Source organism: Sapajus apella, unplaced genomic scaffold, assembly GCF_009761245.1.
Source record: "Sapajus apella isolate SASKATOON/1434 unplaced genomic scaffold, GSC_monkey_1.0 scaffold12, whole genome shotgun sequence".
NCBI classification, from domain to species: domain Eukaryota; kingdom Metazoa; phylum Chordata; class Mammalia; order Primates; family Cebidae; genus Sapajus; species Sapajus apella.
In genome coordinates, this window is record NW_022436952.1 from 29,879,497 (window position 1) to 29,906,449 (window position 26,953).

At 40.7% G+C, this 26,953-nt stretch overlaps 1 protein-coding gene across 10 annotated transcripts in view; it reads right to left on the reverse strand.

Moving 5' to 3' along the window:
- BCAS3 (BCAS3 microtubule associated cell migration factor) overlaps positions 1-26,953 on the reverse strand; it is a 664,948-nt gene that overhangs the window by 618,542 nt on the left and 19,453 nt on the right. For all 10 annotated transcript variants that reach the window (XM_032279300.1, XM_032279309.1, XM_032279301.1 and 7 more), the window contains exon 5: positions 13,161-13,267. In XM_032279300.1, the coding sequence (XP_032135191.1) occupies positions 13,161-13,267 (107 nt within the window). The remainder of the gene's footprint in view (positions 1-13,160; positions 13,268-26,953) is intronic.

Here is a 26,953-nt window from a genome sequence, read left to right on the forward strand (position 1 = left end):
AAACAAAGAAAAATCGACTGCCAAAAATAACCAGCCCAAAGAGACATCAGAATCTCCTATAAATACACTATATTCAAATCAGTTCTTAAACTCAGGCCTTTGTTTATCTAACAAGTCACTGTCAGTGTGTTACTTTATTTTTTACAGCTCTGCCTCCACAATTTCAAAAACTTAAGATAGAACAGTTTGAGGAAGGTTTTCCTAATAGTAAAGAGTAGTCCTTTTGAAAGCTCCTAAAATTAGGAGGAAGAGGGGAACAAGTTTTTTGTTTTTTGTTTTTTTTTCTGCCTAACCACAAAGGATTCAGTTAATGTCAGTGTCAGTATCTCTGTGACCTACTGTGTATACCGCCTAGAAAAAAAATATAAACCACAAAAATTGCCTAAAATGCATATTTGTGAGGACTAACAACTTATAGAACTGATATTTGCTGACCACATAAAGGAAACAGCAACCCAGTCTATATTTTGGTCTTGACACTAAATTCATAATACAAAACTTGAGGCAGGAAGGAAGTAAATTTCAAGAATATGAAAACCACAAAACACAAATAATGAATGGAACTTGTAATCATATTTTCATACTTCCAGATTTTTGCACACATAGAAATGAGTATTTGAAGGCAACTTTGGCCTTTCCCCTTCAGCCTGATTTCCTAAAGGAAGATCAAAGAAAAGTGGTTTGAACTCACACGTTCCTTCAGTTATGCAACACTGATTTAGACATTACACTTCAAAACTCTAGCCATTACTTCAGCATGCACCAATCCAAATATCATTCCAGTCCTTTGAAGCTGCCTTAATGGTATCTTCCATTTGCAACTAACACTTCTGTAGTCAAGAGATCTTACTCAGGGTAGATGTTAATGTAAAACCACTCAGACTACACTTACACACATGCCTGGAGGCAGACCAGAAGGTGTTCAAAAGTCAATGTAACACCATTATAGAGAGTGTCAGCATAGCGGCTGTCATAAACACTTCATAATCACTCAGACATACAAACTGGATTCTCTTTATTATTTTATTACATGCTGATAGGGGTTCAATCAAAAAGTGAAGAGAGAAAACAGTGCAACAGATAAACCAATTTTGACTCATCGCCTCTTTCCACTTTTAAAAGACTGAATTTGTTACACTTTAATGGTATTGTAAACTTATCTTGATTTAATCCATTGATTAAAGTAGATTTGCAATAGATAACCAAAGAGGAACTGTTTAAATAGAAGCCTAAAAGTTTTTTTCCATAAAATAACTATCATATTAATTTGTAAGATTAACAAGATGATTTTTTTTTAATGACTGACAAAATCAATAGCAGCAGTAAGTGGAACAAGTAATAACTCCCAGATACTGCAAATGAAAATATACAACAATACAGCCTATTTGGAAAACCCTTGGGCAATTTCTTTTTTTGGGAGAGAGGAAATTTCTAATAAAGTTAAATATATGCCACCTACCCTGTGACTAAGCAATTCCATTAGGTACCTTAAAAAAAAAAGAGTCCATATATCTACAAGAATGTTCACAGATACTTTATTCATTATAGGCAAATGCCAGAAACACAAAGCCCATCAAAAAGAAAATAACTGAACAGATTAAGGTATATTAAAATAGTGAATAAAGCACAATAGTAAAAACAAAAAATACAAACTACTATGATATAGCAACAGCACAGATGAATCTAAAAAATGTATTTAGCAAAAGAAGACAGATGCAAAAGAGTACATACAGTGTGCTCTATTTATATAAAGTTTCTCTATTTATAGAAAGTTCAATGCATGCAAAACTAATTTACAGTCAGAATAGTAATTATCTTATCCTGAAAGGAGGAGTAATGTTGACTGGAAAACTCTGAGTACAAAAATGTTTTACATTTTCTCCCCAATGGTGGTTTCATGTACTTGTGTATGTACACATGCAAACATGCATAGATACATATAAACACACATATATACAAATACATATACACAAGTAAAAAATCACCAAACTATGGACCCGAGATTTGTGTATTTCATAGTATGTATATTATCTTTATTTTTAAAAAGATATTATCAGGCGCATGGCTCATGCCTGTAATCCCAACACTTTGGAAGCCCGAGACGGTGGATTGCTTGAGGTCAGGAGTTCAAGACCAGCCCAACCAACATGGTAAAATCTTGTCTCTACTAAAAATACAAAAATTAGCTGGGCATGGTGGTGGGCACCTGTAATCCCAGCTACTTGGGAGGCTGAGGCATGAGATTCACTTGAACCCAGGAGGTGGAGATTGTAGTGAGTCAAGATCGCTCCACTGAACTCCAGCCTGGGTGACAAAGCGAGACTCTGTCTCAAAAATTAAATTAAATTAAAATTTTTAAAGATATATCTATCATAAACAAACTATGGCATTCCATACAATGAAATATTATTCAGCATTTAAATAAGCTATCAAGTCATGAAAACACATGACAGAACCTTAAATGCATATTACTAAGTGAAAGAAACCAATTTGAAATGGCTACCTACTGTATGATTCCAACTATATGGCTTTTTGGAAAAGGCAAAAAAAATGGACATGGTAAAAAGATCAATGGTGCCCAGGGTTTATCAGGGAGGGACAGATGAATAGATAGAGAACAGAGGACATGTAGGGCAGTGAGACTATTCTGGGTGATATTACAATGGTGGATACCTGTCATTATATCATCTGTCAAAACACATAGAAAGTATACCACCAGGCTGGGCACAGTGGCTCACACCTATAATCCTAGCATTTTGGGGGGCTGAGGCAGGCGGTTCACGAGGTCAAGAGATTGAGACCATCCTAGCCATAACAGGGTAAAACCCCATTTCTACAAAAAAAAAATACAAAAATGAGTCAGGCATGGTGGCATGCACCTATAGCTCCAGCTACCCGGGAGGCTAAGGTGGGAGGATCACTTGAGCCCGGAAGGCAGAGGCTACCGTGAGCCAAGATCTCACCACTGTACTCCACCGTGGCCAACAGAGCAAGAGCCTGTGTCAAAGAAAAGAAAAAAACTATACCACCAAAAATGAATCCTAATGTAAACTATGGACTGTGGGTGACAATAATGTCATGCTGGGAATGTTGACAATGGGCGAGGGTGTGTACATGGAGGCAGGAGGAATATGGGACCTCACTATATTTTCTACTCAATTTTCCTGTGAACCTAAAACAGCCCTTAAAGTCTGTTTTTTAAAAGGTATCTATTTAAAAACTTGACCTAGTTAAATATAACCCTTAATTTTTTCAAGTGTAAAATACGATTAACATTAACTAGTAAAATTGACAGGATAATAAATAATATATACAATGTGCCTAAAATAATGTATGGTGCATTCTGAATATTCCAGTTATAACTATTTTTTTTATATTCTATGAAATTTTACTAGGCAGCACTAGTGTTAAAACTCCTCCCCCAGGTTTGATCCTGGGTTAAAAAAAAAAAAAAGAAAGAAAAAAAAAAACATCCCTAGGCATCCGTCATTCCTTGGGGGCTCTACAGCACTTTATTCATACCTCTGTCCTAACACTGATCACACAGACCAAGGTTTTTCACCCTCAGCACTACTGATGTTTTGGATGGGACAACTCTTTGTTCCAGAAAGGCTTGTCCTGTACATTGTAGGATGAAGAACAGTATCTCTGGCTTCTACCTACCACATGCCAGTAGCAACACACAATCATGGCAATAAAACAAATAGTCAAATGGCCCCTTGGAGAACAAAATTACTCCTAGTTGGGAACCACTGACACAGACTGCAAGTATTTAGTGACATTTCCTCCAAATAGGATATGATCTCCTCAGAACAGTGCTCAGGTCTTAGTTTATTTGTATCTCATAACACTTGACATAGAACTTAACATTTCAGTGTGGCTGAATTGAAAAATTATGGTGCTATTCTAATAAAAATATAGATGTTAGCAGGAAGGGCTAGAGTGCAAATAAAATAGATTGAAAGCGAAGAGCAAGAAATTATTAAGTTATTTTGGGACTTTCTCAGATTGAGTTTCTAGTATACTTAGAATTCAAAAGCAGACAATTAAACCAATGAAAAAATAGAGTATAAAAATTACCCACACATCTATGGTATTTTTGGGCAAAGAATGGTCTTTTTGGCTGGGCACGGTGGCTCACGCCTATAATTCCAGCACTTTGGGAGGCCGAGGCAGGTGGATCACCTGAGGTCAGAAGTTCGAGACAAGTCTGGCCAACATGGCGAAACCCCATCTCTATAAAAATAATAATAAAAAGAATGGTCTTTTCAGGAATGGTGCTGAATCAATTGGGTACCATTATTCTAAAAATAGAGATAAATAAGAAATAAGGTTGAGGCAGATGGACTGCTTTGAGCCAGGAGTTCAAGGCCAGCCTGGGCAACATAGTGAGAACCCATCTTTACAAAAAAAATTTTTTTTTAAGTAGCCGGGCAAGGTGGCACATGCTTACGGTACTAGCTGTTTAGGAGTCTGAGGCAGGAAGATCACCTGAGCCCAGGACTTGGAGGCTGCAGTTAGCTATAATGGCACCAACCTGCATTCCAGCCTGGTCAACACAGAGTGAGACCCTGTCTCTTAAAAAAAAAGGAAAGGAAAAGAAAAAGAAATAACCTTGACCCCATCTCATACCATACACATACAAAGTTTTTGTTTTCCAAATGAATCTTAACCTGAAGGTAAAAACAACCCACTAAAAGAAAACATAAATGATTTTTTTTTTTTTTTTGAGATGAGACAAGAGTCTCATTCTGTCACCCAGGCTGGAGTGTAGTGCCTCAATATCGGCTCACTGCAACCTGTGCCTCCCGGATTCAAGCAACTCTCATGCCTCAGCTACCCAGGGCTCACACCATCATGCCCAGCTAATTTTTGTACTTTTAGTAGAGACAGGTTTCACCATGTTGGCCAGGCTAGTCTTAAACTCCTGACCTCAAGTGGTCCACCTGGCTCAGCCTCTCAAAGTGCTGTGACTACAGGCATGAACCATCACAGCCAGGTTAGAAGAATATTTTCATGTCCTTAGAGTAAACAATGATACAAGAAATAATAATAGAGTAAAAGATCAAAAATCTGAACCAGACTTTTTCATCAAAAGAAAATTTTGAGAAAGTGAAAAAGTAACAATAGCTATAAAGGAGGCTGTTGAGACAATGAATGAAATCTGAATATGAACAAGTTTCCACAATAGTATTGAATCAAATTTAAATATCCTGGGTTTGATGACAGTGCTATGGCTATCTGCTTATTCTTAGGAAATTAAACTAAATAATTTATGGAAATGGGCCAACCGCAGTGGCTCACACCTGTAATCCCAGCAATTTAGGAGGCCAAGGCAGGTGGATCACTTGAGACCAAGAGTTCAAGACCAGCCTGGCCATCATGGTAAAATTCCCTCTCTACAAAAATGCAAATAATTAGCTGGGCATGATGGCACATGCCTGTATTACCAGCTACTCGGGAAGCTGAGGCAGGAGAATTGCTTGAACCTGGGAGGTGGAGGTGGCAGTAGGCAAGATTGCGCCACTGCACTCCGGCCTGGGCAACAGAGTGAGACTCCATCTCAAAAATAATAATTTATAGAAATGATACCATGATTTCCCCAATTTATAAATGGTTCAGAAAATATGTGTATAGATAGAGAGACTGAGAGAATAACAAAGCAAATAAGGCAAAATCCATAATTGGTGAATCTGCGTAATGGGCAAGAGAAATACCTTGTATACATTGCAAAATTTTCTGGAAGTTTAACACTGCAAAATAAAAAGCATTTTTTGAGACAGGATCCTACTGTGTGCTGTGTTGCCCAGGCTGAAGGGCAGTAACATGATCATAGCTCACTGTAGCCTTGATCTCCTGGACTCAAGTGATCCTCTCCCCTCAACCTCCTGAGTTGCTGGAATTACAAGCACATGCCAGTATGCCCAGCTAATGTTTTATTTTTGGTACAGACAGGGTCTTACTATGTTGCCCAAGCTGGTCTCAAACTCCTAATCTCAAAGGATCCTCCTACCTCAGCCTCCCAAAGTGCTGAGATTACAGGCATGAGCCACTGTGCCCAGCCTAAAAAGCATTTTTAAAACCTCCCAGAAGATATCAACACATCCACAACAGAATGACCAAAATTAAAAAGACTGACAATACCAAGTGCTGCTAAGAATGCAGGACAAACAGAACGTCCAACTTCTGGTGGAAGTACAAAGTTGGCAAAACCACTTTTGAAAACTATTTGGGAGTACCTGCTAAAGGTAAACACACACTTACCCTATGACACAATAAATCTACTCCTAGTTCAATACCCAAGAGAAATGAGTGTTTACGTCCACCAAAAAATACCATTTTTTGTTTACGTCCACCAAAAATTACCATATACAAGAATTTTCAGAGCAACTTTATTAATAATACTCAAAAACTGGAAACAAAAATGTCTCTCAGTCATATAACGGATTTTTCAAAATGTATTGTGTTCATGATAAATACTACACCGCAAAATTAGTGTTATACATAATAGCAGAAAAAATAATCTTACAGTCGTAATGTTAAGAGACAATCCAGAACATGAAAGAATACATACTTTTTAAATCTATATCATATTTTTTAGACATTCAAGAATAGAAAAAAGAAATAGATGGTGACAGAAGTCAGAATAGCAGAATAATGGTTACTTGGAGGTAGGAAGAAGGCACTATTGTCAAGGAAGTGGCACAAGGGACTTTTCTGAGGTACTGGAAATGTTCTAGATCTTAATCTAGGATGATAGTTAGAAGATATAAATTTACTCTGTACACTTAAGATTTGTGCATTTTTTGCTTTGCTTTTTGCCCTCCCAGTGCCCACCCCCTGCAGGGGCCTTCTGCAAGGGGGCCACCCCCGCAGGGCTACACTGGCTAAAAAAATAAAAATTAAAAAAAGAAAAAAAAAGATTTGTGCATTTTACTGCATGTATATTCAATAACATTTACCAGGAAAAAAATGCATTCCACAGACTTATAAATCAGCTTAGGTCCAAATAGTATATTGTTTTGGAGTAGAAAAACATCAAAAATATCTCAAATAAGAAAGATTCCAACTTACAGTGATAAATTTCAAACTCACAGTAATGTCTACCGCCTATGTCAAATCAACAAAAGTCACGCCACCATTCACACATAGGGAAAAATTAAGTTTCAGATGCAAGACTTCTCTGAAGTGATACTTTAGAAAACGTACTATAAGAAAAGATATTTTAATCCACCAATATGGGTAAATTCCAGAAGTTACTTCAGTATTACTCTTTACTCATCCATAACAACCAATGCCCTCCCACTGCAGATGTCTAAGGATCTACCTATTACTTCTCTTTCCAGGAAGAAGAGAATGGACCAAACAAAATAAGGTCCTATTCTCAACAAAGGCAATTTTTTTCAGTGGACTGCATCCATATTCAACCTTTCTCTGCTTGCCAGTGTACCCAAATCACTAACTTTATATTACTCCCAAATGAAACCCATAAAAACTGTTTCCTGGCTAACAATCTTAACATGACAAGGTCTACTGGCACCCAACCTCTAATAAATAGTAGACTAATTGGTATTTACCTCAAGAATGCCCTTACATGTTTGCTCTAAAGCTTTTAGTGTGTAAAAGCTACACAAAAAGCTTTAGGGCAAGTATTTCCTTTCAAGGAGCAGCTGTACTTTTCTAAGCTCAATGTGGTAGCGACACCTAGTGTTAAGTCATTGAAGTACCATGTAAACACAGCTCCAGGAAAACACTACAAATACTAACTTTTGAAACAAAAACACAGTCATCCCTCTGTATCCACATGGGATTGGTTCCAGAATCCCTGTGGACACCAAAACCTCCCATGCTCCAGTCCCTTTTATAAAATGGCATGGCATCTGCACATAACCTATCCACATCCTCCTCCATACTTTAAATCATCTCTAAATTACTTATAATATTTAATACAATGCAAATGCTATGTAAACAGCTATACTGTCCTTTTTTTATTTTTATTTTTTTTTTTTTGAGACAGGGTCTCACACCATTGCCAGGGCTGAAGTGCAATGGCACAATCTCAGCTCACTGCAACCTCTGCCTCCTGGGTTCAAGCGATTTTACCGCCTCAGCCTCCCGAACAGCTGAAATTGCAGGTGCCCACCCCATCACACCCAGCTAATTTTTTGTATTTTTAGTAGAGATGGAGTTTCACGATATTGGCCAGGCTGGTCTTGAAATCCTGACCTCATGATCTGCCCACCTTGGCCTTCCAAAGGGCTGGGGTTACAGGCATGATCCACTGCATTCAGCCTATACTGTCATTTTTATTTGTGTTATTTTTTATTGTTGAATTATTTTTTACTTTTTTCCCAAATATTTTCTATCCATATTGACTGAATCCATGGATACCAAGGGCCAACTGTATACTGTTTCACACAATACAACTGCCATATTCTAGGTGCTGTAAAAAATATATTTTCCATTTTTTTAGAAAAAAATAAGCATTTCAAAAGAAGATAAGTCGCTAGCCATAGTGGCTCACACCTGTAATCCCAGCACTGTGGAAGGGGAAGGCAAGAGGATCGTTTGAGCTCAAGAGTTCGAGACCAGCCTGGGCTACATGGCAAAACCCCATCTCTACCCAAAAAAATAAAATCAGCTGGGCATGGTGGTGCAATCACGACCTCAACCTCCTGGGCTCAAGTGATTTCTCCACCTCACCCTCGCGGAGAAATAAAAAAACTGTTTTTAACCAAAATGACAAAATAAATAAAATATTAAGAAGAAGAGAAAACTAAGTAGCCATTTAAACAGATAACAAAAAGTATGGGGAGAAGTATCAAGAGACTTTTACCACTGAACGTTTAAATGAGCACCCTTTATTACTTATAAGACAATATACTATATAATTTCTGCTTTATATTATTTTTAACATAGTATAAGTTTAATAATCAAATTCTATTTCTGCTAAAATGATGCCATCTTTCATACCAAGCAGCACCAGCCCCCAGGTCAAGACTCTGGAAACATCTTTGACTTTCTTCTCTTTTAAATGTCTAACCACTTACCATGGTTTTTGGTAATCCTGTCACAACAACAAAGTTAGTTCAGGCTCTCAACATCTAACATTTAGACAGTGTTGAAATTCACTCCTAACTAGCCTTATAACCTTTCTTTTCTCCTGCTATTCATCCTAATGCCACCACAAGATCAATATTACAGACAGCATTTGGAATATATGTTACCAAAACATGTTCAATGAGTCCAAATTATTATAGCTGAAAGAATAAGTCCAAATCCTCATCCTGCAATTCAAATCTTCTGCTTGAAAATTGTATATTTTATTCTCATGACTACAAAAAATGTGTAATGCTAAAATGGATTCCTCGGCCTCCCAAAGTGCTGGGATTACAGGCATGAGCCACAGTGGGATACTTATATTAAACTCAACTAGAGGAAGTGCTGAGCACATACTAGAAGCAAAAACTACGCTAAGGTTTGGACAAGGGTTGATTTTCTGCCCACCTACATTTACTCAAAAGCAAATACACAGCCAGGTATGATGGCTCACATCTGTAATACCAGTGCTTTGGGAGGCCACAGCAGGAGGACTGCCTGAGGCCAGGCATCAAGACCAACCTGGTCAATATAGTGAGACCTACCTCATCTTTATTTTTAAAATGCAGGCCGGGCACAGTAGCTCACACCTATAATCCCAGCACTCTGGGAGGCCAAGGTGGGTAGATCATCTGAGGTCAGGAGTTTGAAACCAGCCTGGCCAACATGGTGAAACCCCATTTCTACTTAAAAATATATAAAAATTAGCCCGGCATGATGGCTGACACTTGTCGTTCCAGCTACTCGGGAGGCTGAGGCATGAAAATCACTTGAACCCAGGAGGCAGAGGTTGCAGTGAGCCGAGATGGCACCACTGCACTCCAGCCTGGACAACAGAGTGAGTCTCAGTCTCAAAACAAAACAAACAAAAAAAGCAAATACAATTGTCCCTCAGCATCTGTGGGGGACTGGTTCCACAAACCACCCATAGATACCAAAATCCATGATGCTCAAGTCCTTTACATAAAATGGCATAGTATTTGCATACAAGCTATACACATTATCTCATATACTTTATCTCTTACTCTTACTTATAATACCTAGTGCAATGTAAATGCTATGTAAGTAATCATACTGCATCGTTCAGTAAATAATGACAAAAAAGAAAATTCTATACCTGTTCAGTACAGACACAACCATCCTTTTTTTTTATTTCCAAATATCAACTTGCAGGAAGGAAAGCAGAGAAATGACACGACATCTAGACAGACTTTGTCACAGGCTATCATCCCTTCTCAGATCCCATTTCTCAAGAGAACCACTTATAAACAATTTTCTGCTCTTTGGGCCCATTCAACTTTCCTGAGAATCATTTACTAACTCTCAAAATTGACTACATTTCTCCATCTCTCTCCTCATGAAGAAAGCACTATGGAAGCTTCAGCCATCAGGCCCTTCTGTAAGTCTCATATTTTGTGTGGCTCTCGTGCACATGTATGCTTTTTCTCCAGTTAATCTATTGCCAATTTATTTCAGAGGGAGAGGGGAAAATTCCCTTCACCTCTACAAAAACTAAACCTAAACTACAAAACTACTCGCATGTCATAACTTTAGCTGTCACATTTGAAAATGATGAAGTACAGCTCTTAGATTATGGGCTTTGTATTGGAATCCAGACAGAACTAGTTTAAATTCTAGTTCCACGTCTTAAAAGCAGTGTGACCTCACCACCTGTAAAACAAGATAACTTCTACATTAGATGAGATAATATGTATATAAACCTCTTTGACCATATTGAGAGCTCAATCAATGGAACGTAAGCAGCTTATTTTTCCAGACTGTCATTGTCTCATTGATTGATTGATCGACTGAGACAAGGTCACCCAGGCTGGAGTACAGTGGCATAATCATGGCTCACTGCAGCCTCAACCTCCCAGGCTCAGGCAATCCTCCTGCCTCATCCTCTCAAGTAGCTGGAACCACAGGCACGTGCCACTATGCCTGGCTAATTTTTTAAAATTTTTTGTAGAGACAAGGTCTCACTATATTTGTTTTTTGTGACAGAGTCATGCTCTGTCGCCCAGGCTGGAGTGTAGTGGCGTGATCTTGGCTCACTGTAACTTTCCCCTCCCAGGTTCAAGTGATTCTCCTGCCTCAGCCTCCCGAGTAGCTGGGACTACAGACATGCACCACCACACCCAGCTAATTTTTTCTGTATTTTTAGTAGAGACAGAATTGGTCAGGCTAGTCTCGAGCTCCTGACTTCAAATGATCCACCTGCCTTGGCCTCCCAAAGTGCTGGGATTACACGCATGAGCCTCTGCACCAGGCCCTAATTCATGAAATAGGAATATTACAACAATATACGATTGGTCAAAGAAAAATTCCATAAAAAAAAAATTATTCAAGCCTCTTAAAATACAATCTAGGCCTAAGGAGGAATAAACCTTAATTACTCAAAGATAAACAGAAGTTAACTTCAAAACTATTAAAAGTAATACCTCTAATTATAACCAAAACAAGTGGGCAGTTAAAGCAACCTGAGTACCACCAAAGGAATGTGTCCAATCCAGTCCACACCCCTAGCCATACAGGCTCAACCCTCTCGTTAAAGGTATAGCGCCCTCTTTGTCTTCAATTCTGTCAACAAACAGCATAATGAAGCAAAATGTAGTATCTATTAGTAAGAAAAAGTTATACTTAAAAAATCCTTTCATTTTATCACAACCCAGATATTTCTCCCAGTAAGAAAAAAAACACTGCCAATTTTTAAGTACTTTTTCCATGCCTTTGGAACAATACCGAAACTACAAACAAAATTGCGGGACCCTGAAAAACGTCAGCTACACTTCCCAAAAGACAAAAGAAAAAGAATACTTCTAATTTTATGACATAACAGCATGATTCTTCTACCTCTAAAAAGTAAAGCCAAGTTAAAAAACAATTCCACATCTTAGATACTTAATTATATGATAATTTTAAGAATAGAATTTTTTTTTTTAATAGAGATGGGCTTTCACCATGTTGGCCAGGACGGTCTCGATCTCCTGACCTTGTGATCCACCCACCTCGACCTCCCAAAGTGCTGGGATTACAGGCATGAGCCACCGCAACTGGCAAGAAAAAAAAAAAAAGAATAGAATTGGCCAAGCAATTGGTTCATGCCTATAACGCCCACACTTTAGGAGGCCAAGTGGGAGGATCACTTGAGCCCAGGATTTCGAGACCAGCCTAGGCAACACAGTAAGACCCTGTCTCCATTTAAAAGTGTTAAAAATTGGGCTGGGCACAGTGCCTCATGCCTGTAATCCCAGCACTTTGGGAGGCGAGGCAGGCAGATCACCTGAGGTCAGGAGTTCAAGACAAGCCTGACCAGCATAGAGAAACCCCATCTCTACTAAAAATACAAAATTAGGGCCAGGCACAGTGGCTCATGCCTGTAATCCGAGCACTTTGGGAGGCCAAGGTGCATGGATCACGAGGTCAGGAATTTGAGACCAGCCTGGATAACATGGTGAAACTCTGTCACTACTAAAGATACAAAAGATTAGCCAGGCATGGTAGCAGACGCCTGTAGTTCCAGCTACTTGGGAGACTGAGGCAGGAGAATCACTTGAACCTAGGAGGCAGAGGTTGCAGTGAGCTAAGATCATGCCACTGCACTCCAGCCTGGGCAACAGGGCTAGACTCCACCTCAAAAAAAAAAAGCAAAATTAGCCAGGCATGGTGGCACATGCCTGTAATCCCAGCTACATGGGAGGCTGAGGCAAGACAATCACCTGAAGCTGGGAGGCAGAGGTTGCAGTGCGCCGAGGTCAAGCCATTGCACTCCAGCCTGGGCAACAAGAGCAAAACTCCGTCTCAAAACAATATATATACAAAAACAAAAATTACCTGGGCATGGTGATGTACGCCTGTAATCCCAGATACTCGAGAGGTTGAGGCAGAAGAAACGTTTAAACATGGGAGGCGGAGGTTGCAGTGAGCTGAGATCGTACCACTGCACTCCAGCCTGAGTGAAAGAGTGAGACTCTCTCAAAAAAAAAGTATCTACAGATTTCACATAAGCTAACATGCTGGAAAGTATAATGTTTTAGGTATTCAACCATATGCGTACTTACAGGGATGCTCCAGACCTGCATTCCATCACTGTAGCCAATCATAATCAGCAAAGGTGGTTCATTCCCAGTGCTGTGTATTTCATGAAATTCCAGATTTCTTGATGTATCTGCATTAGAATTAAGTAACGAAGAAGCAAATTTAAAAGACAATGTCAATCAAGAAAACAACTGTACTTCTTTAATGCTTAATTCGATATTTATGTCTCTCTAGTAACTACCATCTCTTCTCTTCATAGCCAGAACTCTCAAAGTTGTCCATCCTGGCTAGTTCCTTATCTATCTGTCATTCCTTGGCCCATTTCAACATAGCTTGTAGCCACACCATTTAAACAATATCAAACATTTAAGAGAGGCCAAGGTAGGAGGATCACCTGAGGCCAGGAGTTCAAAACCAGACTGGGCAACATAGCAAGATCCTGTCTCTATAAAAATAACAACAATAATAATTAGCTAGACTTGGTGGCACACACTTATAGTCCCAGATACTCTGGAAACTGAAGTGGAAGAAGGATTTGGCAAAGAATTCAGGGCTGTAGTGAGCTATGATGGCACCACTATACTCCAGCCTAGGTGACAGAGTGAGGACCTGGTTCTAGAAATAATAACATCAATTCTACACAAACTTTTTTTTTGAGACAGAATCTCATTCTTTCATTCAGGCTGGAGTACAGTGGTACCATCATAGCTCACTGCAGTCTTGACCTTCTAGGCTCACGTGATCCTCCCACCTCAGCCTCCCAAGCAGCTGGGACTACAGGCATGTGACATAATGCCCAGCTAATTTTTTGTATTTTTTGTAGAGACAGGGTTTCGCCATGTTGCCCAGGCTGGTCTCAAACTCCTGAGCTCAAGCAATCCACGGGTCTCAGCTTCCCGAAGTGCTGAGATTATAGGCATGAGCCATTGTGTCTGGCCTTACACACTTTTCTAAAAAAACAGAAGAGAAGGAAAGAAGTACCAACTCATTCTGGGGCAACCAAAACCAGACTAAGGTATTATAAGAAAACTATAAATCAAAACTCCTCATGAATGTAGATATAAAAATACAAAGACTAGCAAATTGAATTTCACAATATAGAAAGGATAATCAATCACTAAAATACAGGGTTTATCCAAGAAATGTAAGATGGTCTAACATTGGAAAAAACAATTACAATTTGCCAACATTAACAGAATAAAGGAGAAAAAATATATGATCATTTCAACAGATGTTTAAAAAAAGCATTTGCTAAAATGCAACAGCTATTTTATTTTTTAAAAAACTCAGCACACAAGGCCAGGCGTGGTGGCTCACACCTGTAATCCAAGCACTTTGGAGGCCAAGGTGGGCGGATCACCTGAGGTCGGAAGTTCAAGACCAGACTGACCAACATGGTGAAACCCCGTCTTTTTATAAAAAAAAAAAAAAAAAAAAAAAAAAAAAAAAAAAAAAAAACCCTCAGCAAACCAAGAACAAAGGATGTCTATGAAAACACGATAGCTAACATCACACTTATGGTAAAAGACTGAATGCTTCCTCCCAATGAGGCAGAACAAGGCAAAGATGCCCAAACTTAAAACATACTCAACATCATACTACAGGCCCTAGATAGTACAATTAGGAACGAAAAATAAAGGACATAAAGATTGGACGTGGAAAAGTACAGTTGACCCTTGAACAATGTGAAGGGATGCCGAGTCCCCCACATCCCCCAATGCAATCAAAATCCATGTATAGGCCGAGCATGGTGGCTTGCACCTATAATCCCAGCACTTTGGGAGGCCAAGGTGGGCATACTGCTTGAGCCCAGGAGTTTGAGACTAGCCTGGGCAACATGGAGAAACCCCATCTCTACAAATAATACAAAAATTAGCTGGGTATGGTGACAAACGCCTGTAGTCCCAGTTGCTAGGGAGGCTGAAGTGGGAAGATCACTTGAGCTCGGGAGGTCAAGGATGCAGTAAACTGAGATTATATCACTGCACTCCACTCCAGCCTGGGTGACAGAGCAGGACTCTGTCCCAAAAAAAAAAAAAAAAAAGAAAGTATAAGGTTTTAGGGTCTTTTTTTAAATTGCATTTTAGGTTTTGGGGTACATGTGAAGAAAATGCAAGATTGTTGCACAGGTACACCTGTGGCAGTGTGATGTGCTGCCTTCCTCCCCTTCACCTATATCTGGCATTTCTCCCCCTGCTATCTCTCCCCAACTCCCCACCCCCCGCCTTCCCTCCCTTATTTCCCCCCAACAGACCCCAGTGTGTGATGCTCCCCTCCCTGTGTCCATGTGTTCTCATTGTTCACCACCCGCCTATGAGTGAGAACATGCAGTGTTTGATTTTCTGCTCTTGTGTCAGTTTGCTGAGAATGATGGTTTCCAGGTTCATCAGGGTCTTTTTTTTTTTTTTTGAGACAGAGTCTCACTCTGTCACCCAGGCCAGAGTGCAGTGGCATGATCTCAGCTCACTGCAGCCTCCACCACACCTGGCTAATTTTTGCATTTTTACTATATATAGGGTTTTGCCATGTTGCCCAGGCTGGTCTCAAGTGCCTGGCGTCAAGTGATCCGTCCACCTTGGCCTTCCAAAGTGCTAGGACAGAATATAGGCATGTATAAGTTTTGACTCACCCAAAAACTTAACTGCTAATAGCTTACCACTGGCCAGAAGGCTTACTGTTAACATAAACAGTCAATTAACACGTATTTTGTATGTTATATGTTTTATATACTGTATTCTTAAAATATACATAAGCAAATCCATTAAATGGAAGCAGGTCTTCAAAAAAGTCTTCATGACCGGGAGCTATGGCTCACGCCTGTGATCCCAACACTTTGGGAGGCCAAGGTGGGTGGATCACCTGAGGTCAAGAGTTCGAGACCAGCCTGACCAACATGGAGAAACCTCATCTCTACTAAAAATACAAAATTAGCCAGTCATGGTGGCGCATGCCTGTAATCCCAGCTATTCAGGAGGCTAAGCCAGGAAAATTGCTTAAACCCAGGAGGCGGAGGTTGTGGTGAGCCAAGATCGCACCATTACACTCCAGCCTGGGCAACAAGAGTGAAACTCTGTCTCAAAAAAAAAAAAAAAAAAAAAAAGCCTTCATTCTTGTCTTCACAGTGAGGAGGCTGAGGAAGAGGAAGAGGAGGAGGAGTTGGTCTTCTCTCTCAGGGGTAGCGAGAGATGGAAGGGAAGGCAGAAGAGGTAGGCATGCTCAGTATAACTTTATGAAAATATACTGTACTTTGTGTCTGATATTTCTGCAAATTTCTCTAAAAACATTTCTATATAGTACCAATCTTTCTTCCACCATTTGCTTTTATTTCAGCGCCAGTATTATAGAAAGATCTATGTCTAAAAGAAGTCAAAAGCAGTCTTAAATAACTGGAAACTTTCTGGGAGACTACCTAACATCAATCTTCTGGCACTGTTTCTTCTACATCTTCTTCCTCATCATCTAGCATTGGTTTGGAAGCACTGAGCTCCGTCAAGCTGTCTTCTCTTAATTTCGCTGGTGTTGTATCTATTAGTTCTTGAATTTCTCCAAGATCACTATCTTGAAACCCTTCACCTCTCATCTTTTTTGCCACATCTACACCTCTTTCATTTTTTTTTTTTTTTTTTTTTTTTAGACAAAGTCTCTGTCACCCAGGCTGGAATGCAGTGGCACAATCTCAGCTTACTTTGCCTCCCAGGCTCAAGTGATTCTTGTGACTCAGCCTCCCAAGTAGCTGAGATTACAGGCGTCCGCCACCACGCCCGGATAATTTTTGTATTTTCAGTAGGGAGGGTTTCACCATGTTGGCCAGGCTGGTCTCGAACTCCTGACCTAAGGTGATCCACCGGCCTGGGTCTCCCAAAGTGCTGGGATTACAGGCATGAGCCACCATGCTCAGCCCTCTTTCACAACTTTCTCAATGGTATTATCTATCATAAATCCTGTAAGTCATGCAAAACATATGGATAGTTTTCCCCAGCAGAATTTATTGTTTCAATCTTGCTGGCTTTCATGGTTAATTCTATAACATTGATGGCACCTTCAATGGTGTAATCCTTCCAAGCTTTCTTGATGTTCCATCAGGGTTCTTTCACAGACTTGGCAATCCTTTCCATAGAGTACCGTATGTAGTGAGCTTTAAAAGGTACGTGTGACCCTTTGATCTAGAGGCCCTAGATCAAGATAAAGACACTGTGTCTGGGGGCAAGTAGACCACTTCGACACCTTTGGTATTGAATTCTTGAGATTTCAGGTAGCCAGGGGCACTGTGCAATATCAATAAAACTTTTTTTTTTTTTTGAGACTGAGTCTCACTCTGTTGCCCAGGCTGTAGTGCAGTGCCATGATCTTGGCTCACTGCAACCTCTGCCTCCAAGATTCAAGTGATTCTTGTACCTCAGCTTCCTGGGTAAGTGGGATTACAGGCACACGCCACAATGCCTGGCTAATTTTTGTATCAGTAGAAATGGAGTATCACCATGTTGGCCAGGCTGGTCTCAAACTCCTAACCTCAAGTGATCCACTGCCTCAACCTCCCAAAGTTCTGGGATTACACTTGTCAGCCACTGTGCCCAGCCTCAAAAAAACTTTGAAAGGCAGTATCTTACTGACCAGGTACTTCCTGACTTTAGGAACAAAGCATCAATTACACTAATCCAGAAAAAAGGGTTACCACTGTCTAGGTCATCTTGTTGTACAATGAAAAAATTGGCAGCTGCTATTTATCTTTTCCCTCCAAGGCTTAGGGGTTAGCAGCATTATAGATAAGGACAGTCCCGATTATAAACATGACTGCATTATCACAAAATAGTTAGTCTATGCTTTCCTGTCTCAATTCCAGATGTGCAGTTCTCTTCCTAATAAATGTCTTCTGTGGCATTTTTGGTTTTTTCTCAGAATAGGGCATTTTCATCAGCATTAAAAACTCATTCAAACAGATAACCTTTCTCCTCAATGATTTTCTTAATGGCACCTGGGAACTCCCCCGCAGCCTCTTGGTTGGCAGAAGATGGTTCTCTTTTTATCTTGACATTTTTTAAACCAAGCTTCTTTCTACAATTATCAAACCACCTTTTTCTGGCATTCAATTCTCCAGTTTTAGATTTTTCACCTTCCTTTTGCTTTAAGTTATCATATAATGACTTCACTTTTTCTCAAATCATATTAGAGTTATAGGTAAGTCTTTCTTATAGCATCTTATACCTATGTAAAAGCTGCATTTGACTGATTGACTGACTGACTGACTGATTTCTGGGACAGGGTTTCACTCCCATTGCCCAGGCTTGAAGCGCAATGTGCTATCTCAGCTCACTGCAACCTCTGTCTCCCAAGCTCAAGCCATTTCTACTGCCTGGGACTACAGGGACACGCCACCACACTAAGCTAATTTTTATAGAGACAGGGTTTTGCCATATTGCCCAGGCTAGTCTCAGACTCCTGAGCTCAAGTGATCTGCCAGCCCCAATCTCCAATAGTGCTGGGATTACAAATGTGAGCCACTGCACCTGGCCTAAAAGCTGCATTTTCTTTTTCTTTGAGACAGAGTCTCACTCTGTTGCCTAGGCTGGAGTGCAGTCGCATGATCTCGGCTCACTGCAATTTCCACCTCCCAGGTTCAAATGATTCTTCTGAATAATCCTCCTGAGTAGCTGGGATTACAGGCACCTGCCACCACACCCGGCTAATTTTTGTATTTTTAGTAGAGATGGGGTTTTGCCATGCTGGCCAGACTGGTCTCGAACTCCTGGCCTCAGGTGATCCACCTGCCTCAACCTCCCAAAGTGCTGGGATTATAGGCATTAGCCACCGCACCAGCCTGCATTTTCAATATGAGATTAAAAAGTTTTTAGCAAAATGTGCAAGGTTTTAGTGCCTGCCGATGTCACTGCAATAGTAGCATCACGAATTTCCTTTTCTCAGGGCAGGCATGGAGGCTCCCGCCTGTAATTCTAGCAGTTTGGGAGACGAAGGTGAGTGGATCACTTGAGTTCAGCAGTTGAGACCAGCATGGGCAATATGGCAAAACCCCTCTCTACCAAAAAAAAAAAAAAAAAAAAAAAATACAAAAATTAGCCAGGCACTCTGGTGCATGCCTACAGTCCCAGCTACTTGGGAGGCTGAGGTGGGAGGATCACTTAAGCCTCAGAGGTGGAGGTTGCAGTGAGCTGAGACTGTACCACTGCACTCCACCCAGGGTGACAGAGTAAGACAATGTCTCAAAGAAAAAAAAAATCCTTTTCTTTTTTTACAATAGTCCTTAGGCCAGATTCATTTATCTTGAATCACAGCTGTAGACTTCAATCTACAGTACCTATCAGTCAATTCAAGTTTTCATCATGTCATGACTTCTGTTTCTTGGGAAAATTTCTAGCATCACTAGTGGGCACTTCATATGAGTCCCACTGTGTTATTCAAGGTATAGTATTACAATTAACATGATGCAAAATAGGTGAGAATCTAAAGAGATCACTTTTTACTGTGATGCAATTTACTAGAAAGACAAACTGCTCACCAGATATGATGTTAAGTGGATACTCATAATACGTGAGCTCCATGCAACAGCAACAGGAGGTCACTACAAAATTATTACAGTAGTACAGTAGGTACTGCAGTTAATTTTATGCAGTTATAATTTAATACTGTATCTATACATTTGTTTGCATGGTTATAGATGGCACCATGTACTGTCTGTTAAGTGTGTGTGTGTACATTTCAATAAATTTTAACTTTTTATAATATATTTGTGTGTGTATATCTATACATACACAGAGAGAGAGAGAGAGAGAGAACGTACTTTTTTTTTTGAGAAGGAGTCTGTCTCCCTGTCACCCAGGCTGGAGTGCACTGGCACAATCTCGGTTCACTGCAACCACCACTTCCCAGGCTCTAGTGATTCTCCTGCCTCAGCCTCCCAAGAAGCTGGGATTACAGGCATGTACCACCATGCCAGCTAATTTTTTTTTTTTTTTTTTGTATTTTTAGTAGAGATGGAGTTTCACTATGTTGGGCACGCTGGTCTTGAACTCCTAACCTCAAATGATTCACCCACCTCAGCCTCCCAAAGTGCTGGGATTACAGGCATGAGCCACAGTGCTTGGCCTAGATTTGTGCATATTTTATAGTAAATGATAAAATAGATTAGTATCTATATAGATACATCTTATGCATTCATAACATATCTTTTTCTTAATTTTTTTGATATTTCTAGGCTATGTGGTTCATTTGCAAGTTTTGTCAAAGTGTCATACAAATCTCCAAAAAATTTTGCAACATATTTATTGCAAAAAGTCTGGGCATAACTAAAGTGGACCTTCGCAGTTCAAACCCATATTGTTAAAGGGTCAACTATATCCTATATTTTAGGTGCTAGTTACATAAGCAGTGAATTTGTAAAAACTTATTCACTAATCTACACTTTTGTGTTATTTGCCATATTTTTGTACAATAAATGTTTTGTTAAAATCATAAAGCAATAAATATTTCTCTTCCTTGACTTGATTTCATCACTCTCCTCTCTGACTTTTTTTTTTTTTTTTTTTTTTTGAGATAGAGTCTCACTCCATCACCCAGGCTGGCATGCAGTGGTATGATCTCGGTTCACTGCAACATCCGCCTCCCAGGTTAAAGCAATTCCAGTGTCTCAGCCTCCCGAGTAGCTGGAATTATAGATGTACGTCACTAAGCCTAGCTAATGTTTTTTTGTTTGTTTGTTTGTTTAAGACAGAGTCGCTCCGTCACCCAGTCTGGAGTGCAGTAGCTCACTGCAACCTCTGCCTCTCGGGTTCAATTGATTCTCCTGCCTCAGCCTCCCGAGTAGCTGGGATTACAAGCACCCACCACCATGCTCAGCTAATTTTTCTTCTTTGTATTTTTAAAAGGAACGGTTTTTCACCATGTTGGCCAGGCTGATCTCGAACTCCTGACCTCAGATGATCCACATGCCTCGGCCTCCCAAAGTGCTGGAATTACACACATGAGCCACTGAGCCAGGCCAAAACTGAATCTTTCTTCCCAAACCTGCTTCTTTCTTTTCCTTCCTTCCTTCCCTCCATCCCTCATTTACTCATTCGTTCATTCAGAGACAAGGTCTTGCCCTGTCACCCATTCTGTAGTGCAGTGGCACAAACACAGCTTACTGAAACCTCAACCTCCTGGACTGCAGCAATCCTCCCACCTCAGCCTCTTGAGTAGCTAGGACAAGAGCATACTACCTCACCCAGCTAATTTTTTTGTATTTTCTTGTAGAGATGGGGTTTTACCATGTTATCCAGGCTAATCTTGAACTCCTAGGCTCAAGTGATATACCCATCTTGGCCTCCCAAAGTGCTGGGATTACAGGCATGAGCCACTGCACCCAGCTTACGGAGTCATTTTTGTACACTCTAAAAGGTAAATGATGACAGAGGCAGAAAATAGCATTTCACCTACACAGTCCCCTCTGCAAAGATCCTGAGGCATGAAGAGTTCTGTGGCTTTAATGACCTGAAAGGTAAGTGGGGTCAGTGTACAACTTTAATGACCTGAAAGGTAAGTGGGGTCAGTGCACAGCTGCTAAGGAGAGACAATCAGATGGGAAAAGAAATCAGAGTTTGAGGCATCTGTGGGACCCAAACATCTAGAGCAATAGACGCTTATAGCAGCATTTTCTTTTAGAGATGGGGTCTCACTGTGCTGCCCAGGCTGGACTGCTGTGCTATTATTCACAGATGCCATCTCACTACTGATCATCATGGGAACTTTAACTGTTTCCAGACTGGGCTGGTTCGCCCCTCCTTAGGCAGCCCAGTGGTTCCCCACTCCCGGGAAGTCACCATATTGATGCTGAACTTAGTGCAGACACCCAATTGGCATAGCACATTATAGCTCAGAACTCCTAGACTCAAACGATTCTCCTACCTCAGCCTCCTGAGCACCTGGGACTACAGGTGCGTGCCACTGTGCCCAGCTGCAGTAGCTATTATCTTTGTGTACCTCACACACTTCCCACTCTGTACCTCCCTCTTTTCCGGTAATTAATCTCATCCTCCGTCAAGCACAGGGCAAGGCACATGACTAGCTGAGCAATTCTAGTACTACATCCTTGGCCACAGCAACTATTACAATAATGGGAGAGTGACTCAGACTGAGCCATCTAGATTTCCTAATGAATACTTTTTTCTCTTTGATCATATAATCATAAAGGTATGAATAAAGATCTTTGAATAAGCACTGCACCAACTTTCTAAAAAGAAGTCAAAGAAGAGATGCAAACATTCAGAAAGGAGTGACAAGAAGTGCACAAAGATTATAAGCATGACGCCCCTCTCCTTCCCAGATCCATAAGTAGAGTATTTTTAAATCCCCTATGAGCCCAGGTATAGTGGCTCACGCCTGTGTCCCAGCACTTTAGGAAGCTGAGGCAGGAGGATTGCTTGAGTCCAGTAGTTCAAGATCAGCCTGGGTGACATAGCAAGACCGCATCTCTACAAAAAGTTTAAAAATAAGCTGGGCATGGTGGCATGTGCCTATACTGCCAGCTACTTGGGAGGCTGAGGAAGGAGCATCAGATGAGCCCAGCAGTTCAAAATTGTAGTGAGCTGTGATCATTTCACTGCATTCCAGCCTGAATGACACAGCAAGACCCTGTCTCTAAAAATAAAATTTTAGGCCGGGTGCGGTGGCTCACGCCTATAATCCCAGCACTTTGGGAGGCCGAGGTGGGTGGATTACGAGGTCAAGAGATCAAGACCATCCTGGTCAACAAGGTGAAACCCCGTCTCTACTAAAAATACAAAAATTAGCTGGGCATGGTGGTGCGCGCCTGTAGTCCCAGCTACTCGGGAGGCTGAGGCAGGAGAATTGCTTGAACCCAGGAAGCGGAGGTTGCGGTGAGCCGAGATCGTGCCATTGCACTCCAGTCTGGGTAACAACAGCGATAAAAGAAAATAAAATAAAATTTTAAATCCTCTAAGGAAAAAAGTATGGTGGTGCCCCAAAAAACTAGAGAATTACCAAATGATACAATTCCATTAGAAGAGATATTTGTACACCTATGTTCATTACAGCATTGTTCACAAAGCCAAAGGGCAGAAGCAACGCAAATGTCTTTCAACAAATGAATGACTAAAATGTGGCATGATAATAAAGTTCCCTCTGTTTTAATCCTTAGAACAAAAGGTAACCTTAAGTGGCCTGATGTTAACCAGTAAGTTATTTCTCTATTGTTTTGTTTCTTTGTTCACACCTTATAGGGGAAGTAACTTTAAAATGACAAATTTTAAAGAAAATTCTGATACATGTTACAACATGAATGAACCTTGAGAACATTATGTTAAGTGAAATACGGTAATCAGAAAAAGGTAAATAATCTATGATTCTACCCTATGTGAGGTCCCTAAAGTAGTTAAAAATTATAGAAACAGGCTGGGCATGGTGGCTCACGCCTGTAATCCAAGCACTTTGCAGGCCAAGGCCAGTGGATCACCTGAGGTCGGGAGTTCAAGACCAGCCTGACCAACATGGTGAAACCCCGTCTTTACAATAAATAAATAAATAATCATAGAGACAGAAAGTAGAGTGGTGGTTGCCAGGGGCTGGGAGGAGGTGGAGACTGTGGAATTGTGTAACAGTTACAGAGTTTCAGTTTTGCATGATGAAGAATTCTGGAGATGGTTGTACAACAATGTGAATTTCTTAATAATACTGAACTATATACTTTAAAATGATAATGGCCGTGGTTGCCCATGTGTGCAATGTGCAATCCCACTTTGGGACACCAAGGTGGGAGGATCACTTGAGATTAAGGTCAGCCTGGGCAACATAGCAACACCTTGTCTCTACTAAAAAAAAAATTAAGACTGTGCAAGGTGGCTCACACCTATAATCTCAACACTTTGAGAGGCTGAGACAGGAGGATCACTTGAGCCCAGAAGTTTGAGACCAGGGCAACATAGTGAGATCCTGTCTCAATTTTTAATAATCAATAAATATGTTTTTTAAATGTTTAATGGTTAAAATGGTAAATTTTATGCTATGCTTGTTTTTCCAAAATTTAAAAAAAAATCCCTTTTTTATTTAAAACAATTACTTGCAACTAAAAAAAAGGGCCTACTGAACATGAAATCCAAATATAGTACTAGACCTGGATATTAGAACTGGCCATGCCAGGCATGGTGGCTCACACCTGCTCCCAGTACTTTATGAGGTCAAAGTAGGAGGACTGCTTGAGCCCAGGAGTTTGAGACCAGTTTAGGCAACATGGTGAGACCCCATCTACAAAAAAATCAAAAAATTAGCCAGGCATACTGGTACATGCCTGTGCTTCAAGCTACTAAGCAGGCTGAAGTGAGAGGATGACTTGAGCACAGGAGGTTGGCTGCAGTGGGTCAAGTTAATGCCACTGCACTCCAGCCTGGGTAAAAAAATGAGACTCTGTCAAAAACAAACAAACAAACAAAAAACTGGTCAGGTATGAACTATGATGTATGGGATTAGGGGATGGTAAAAATTTCACTGCACAGGCTAGAAAGCAATTCCCTTTATACTGTAGTAAACCAACATGGGTTTGATCTGATGTATTCTGGGATTTAAACTATATTCTCACCTTTACAGAATTTGACAGAAAAATGTCAGATTAAACTGCTTTGGCTACTTATACCTTTCTCAGTGTAGTGTCAATAGAAACAAGCCTGGGTATAAATCAAGCCAGTGGCTCACACCTATAACCCGAGCACTTTAGGAGGCTGAGGCGGGTAGATCACCTTAGGTCAGGAATTCAAGATCAGCCTGGCCAACATGGGGAAACCTTGTCTCTACTAAAAACACAAAAATTAGTCAGGTGTGGTGGCACATGCCTGTAATTCCAGCTATTCGGGAGGCTGAGGCAGGAGAATCGCTTGAACCCAGGAGGGGGAGGTTGCAGTGAGCAGAGACTGTGCCATTGCACTCCAGCCTAGGCAACAAGAGTGAAACTCCATCAGAAAAAAATAAATAAATAAATCGGGAAAAAAGGAAAAAAAAAAAAAAGAGTGAAACTCCATCTCAAAAAAAGTAAGTAAATAAATAAATCAATCAGACTGCCTGAAAGCAGAAAGAGATCAGTAACCATGATACAAAGGGTTGGTTAATTATCCTCTCTACTGAACTCCAAAAGCGGAATCTCTACTAACAGCAAGTCAAAGTTAGTACATTGACTAGGAATGAATAAATCTGGCCAGACACAGTGGCTCATGACTGTAATTCCAGTACTTTGGGAGGCTGAGGAGGGCAGATCACTTGAGGTACGGAGTTCAAGACCAGCCTGGCCAATGTGGTAAAACCCCACCTCTACTTAAAATACAAAAAAATGATCCATGTGTGGTGGTGTGTGCCTGTAATCTTAGGTACTTGGGAGGCTAAAGCAGATTAATTACTTCAACCCAGAGGCAGAGGTTGTAGTGGGCTGAGATGGTACCACTGCACATCAGCCTGGGCGACATAGCAAGACTTTGTCCCAGAGTGGTGGTGCACACCTGTAATCCCAGCTACTTGGGAGGCTAAGGCAGAAGAATTTCTTGAACCCAGGAGGCAGAGGTTGCAGTGAGCTGAGATCGCACCACGGCATTCCAGGCTGGGCGACACAGAGATATTCTTTCTCAAAAAAAAAAAAAGCAACCAAAAAAGGGCCGGGTGCAGTGGCTCACACCTGTAATCCCAGCACTTTGGGAGGCCAAGGCAGGTCGATCACAAGGTCAGGACTTCAAGACGAGATCGTACCACTGGCACTCCAGCCTAGGTGACAGTGCAAGACTCCATCTCAAAAAAAAAAAAAATTCCACATCACCAAACTGAAACTAAGTTGTCAACTGATCTTAGGAGAAATCAGAAAAGAGACATAATAGCCAATTTCCCAAGCAGGCGTGTTTCAGTCTTCAACCAGAATAATAAAGTTTCCTGTTTTAATCCTTAGAACAAAGGTAATCTAAAGTAACCTGATGTTAACCAGTAAGTTATTTCTCTATTGTTTTGTTTCTTTGTTCACACCTTATAGGGGAAGTAACTTTAAAATGACAAGTCCACTTTTTCTTCTGTGTTTCTCCTTTCTTCAGGCCTTCTCCACCTCTAAAACCAACCTCTTCTGCTCAGCTCATTGGAACTTTTTTTTTTTTTTTTTTTTTTTTTTAGACAAGATTCTCACTCTGTTGCCAGGCTGGAGTGCAGTGGCACAACACTGGCTCACTGCAACCTCTGCCTCCCGGGTTCAAGTCAGTCTCCTGCCTTAGCCTCCCGAGTAGCTGGTACTACAGGTACATGCCACCATGCCCAGCTATTTTTTTGTTTGTTTGTTTTTTGAGACAGAGTCTCCCTCTGTCACCCAGGCTGGAGTGCAGTGGCACGATCTCAGCTCACTGCAACCTCTGCCTCCCAGGTTCAAGTAATTCTTCTGCCTCAGCCTCCTGAGTAGCTAGTATTACAGGCATATGCCACCATGCCCAGCTAATTTTTGGATTTTTATTAGAGACAGGGTTTCACCATCTTGGCCAGACCGGTCTTAAACTACTGATGTCATGATCTACCTGCCTCGGCCTCCCAAAGTGCTGGGATTACAGGTGTGAGGCCACAGTGCCTGGCCTCTAATTTTCATATTTTTAGTAGAGACAGGATTTCACCATGTTGGCCAGGATGGTCTCAATCTCTTGACCTCGTGATCCACCCTCCTCGGCCTCTCAAAGTGCTGGGATTACAGGCGTGAGCCACCATGGAAGGAAGTATTACAGATTGCAAATAAAATCAATTAGGATCTTTAAACTCAATTGGAATTTTGTCATTTGACTATATAATTTACTACTGCCTTAAAATA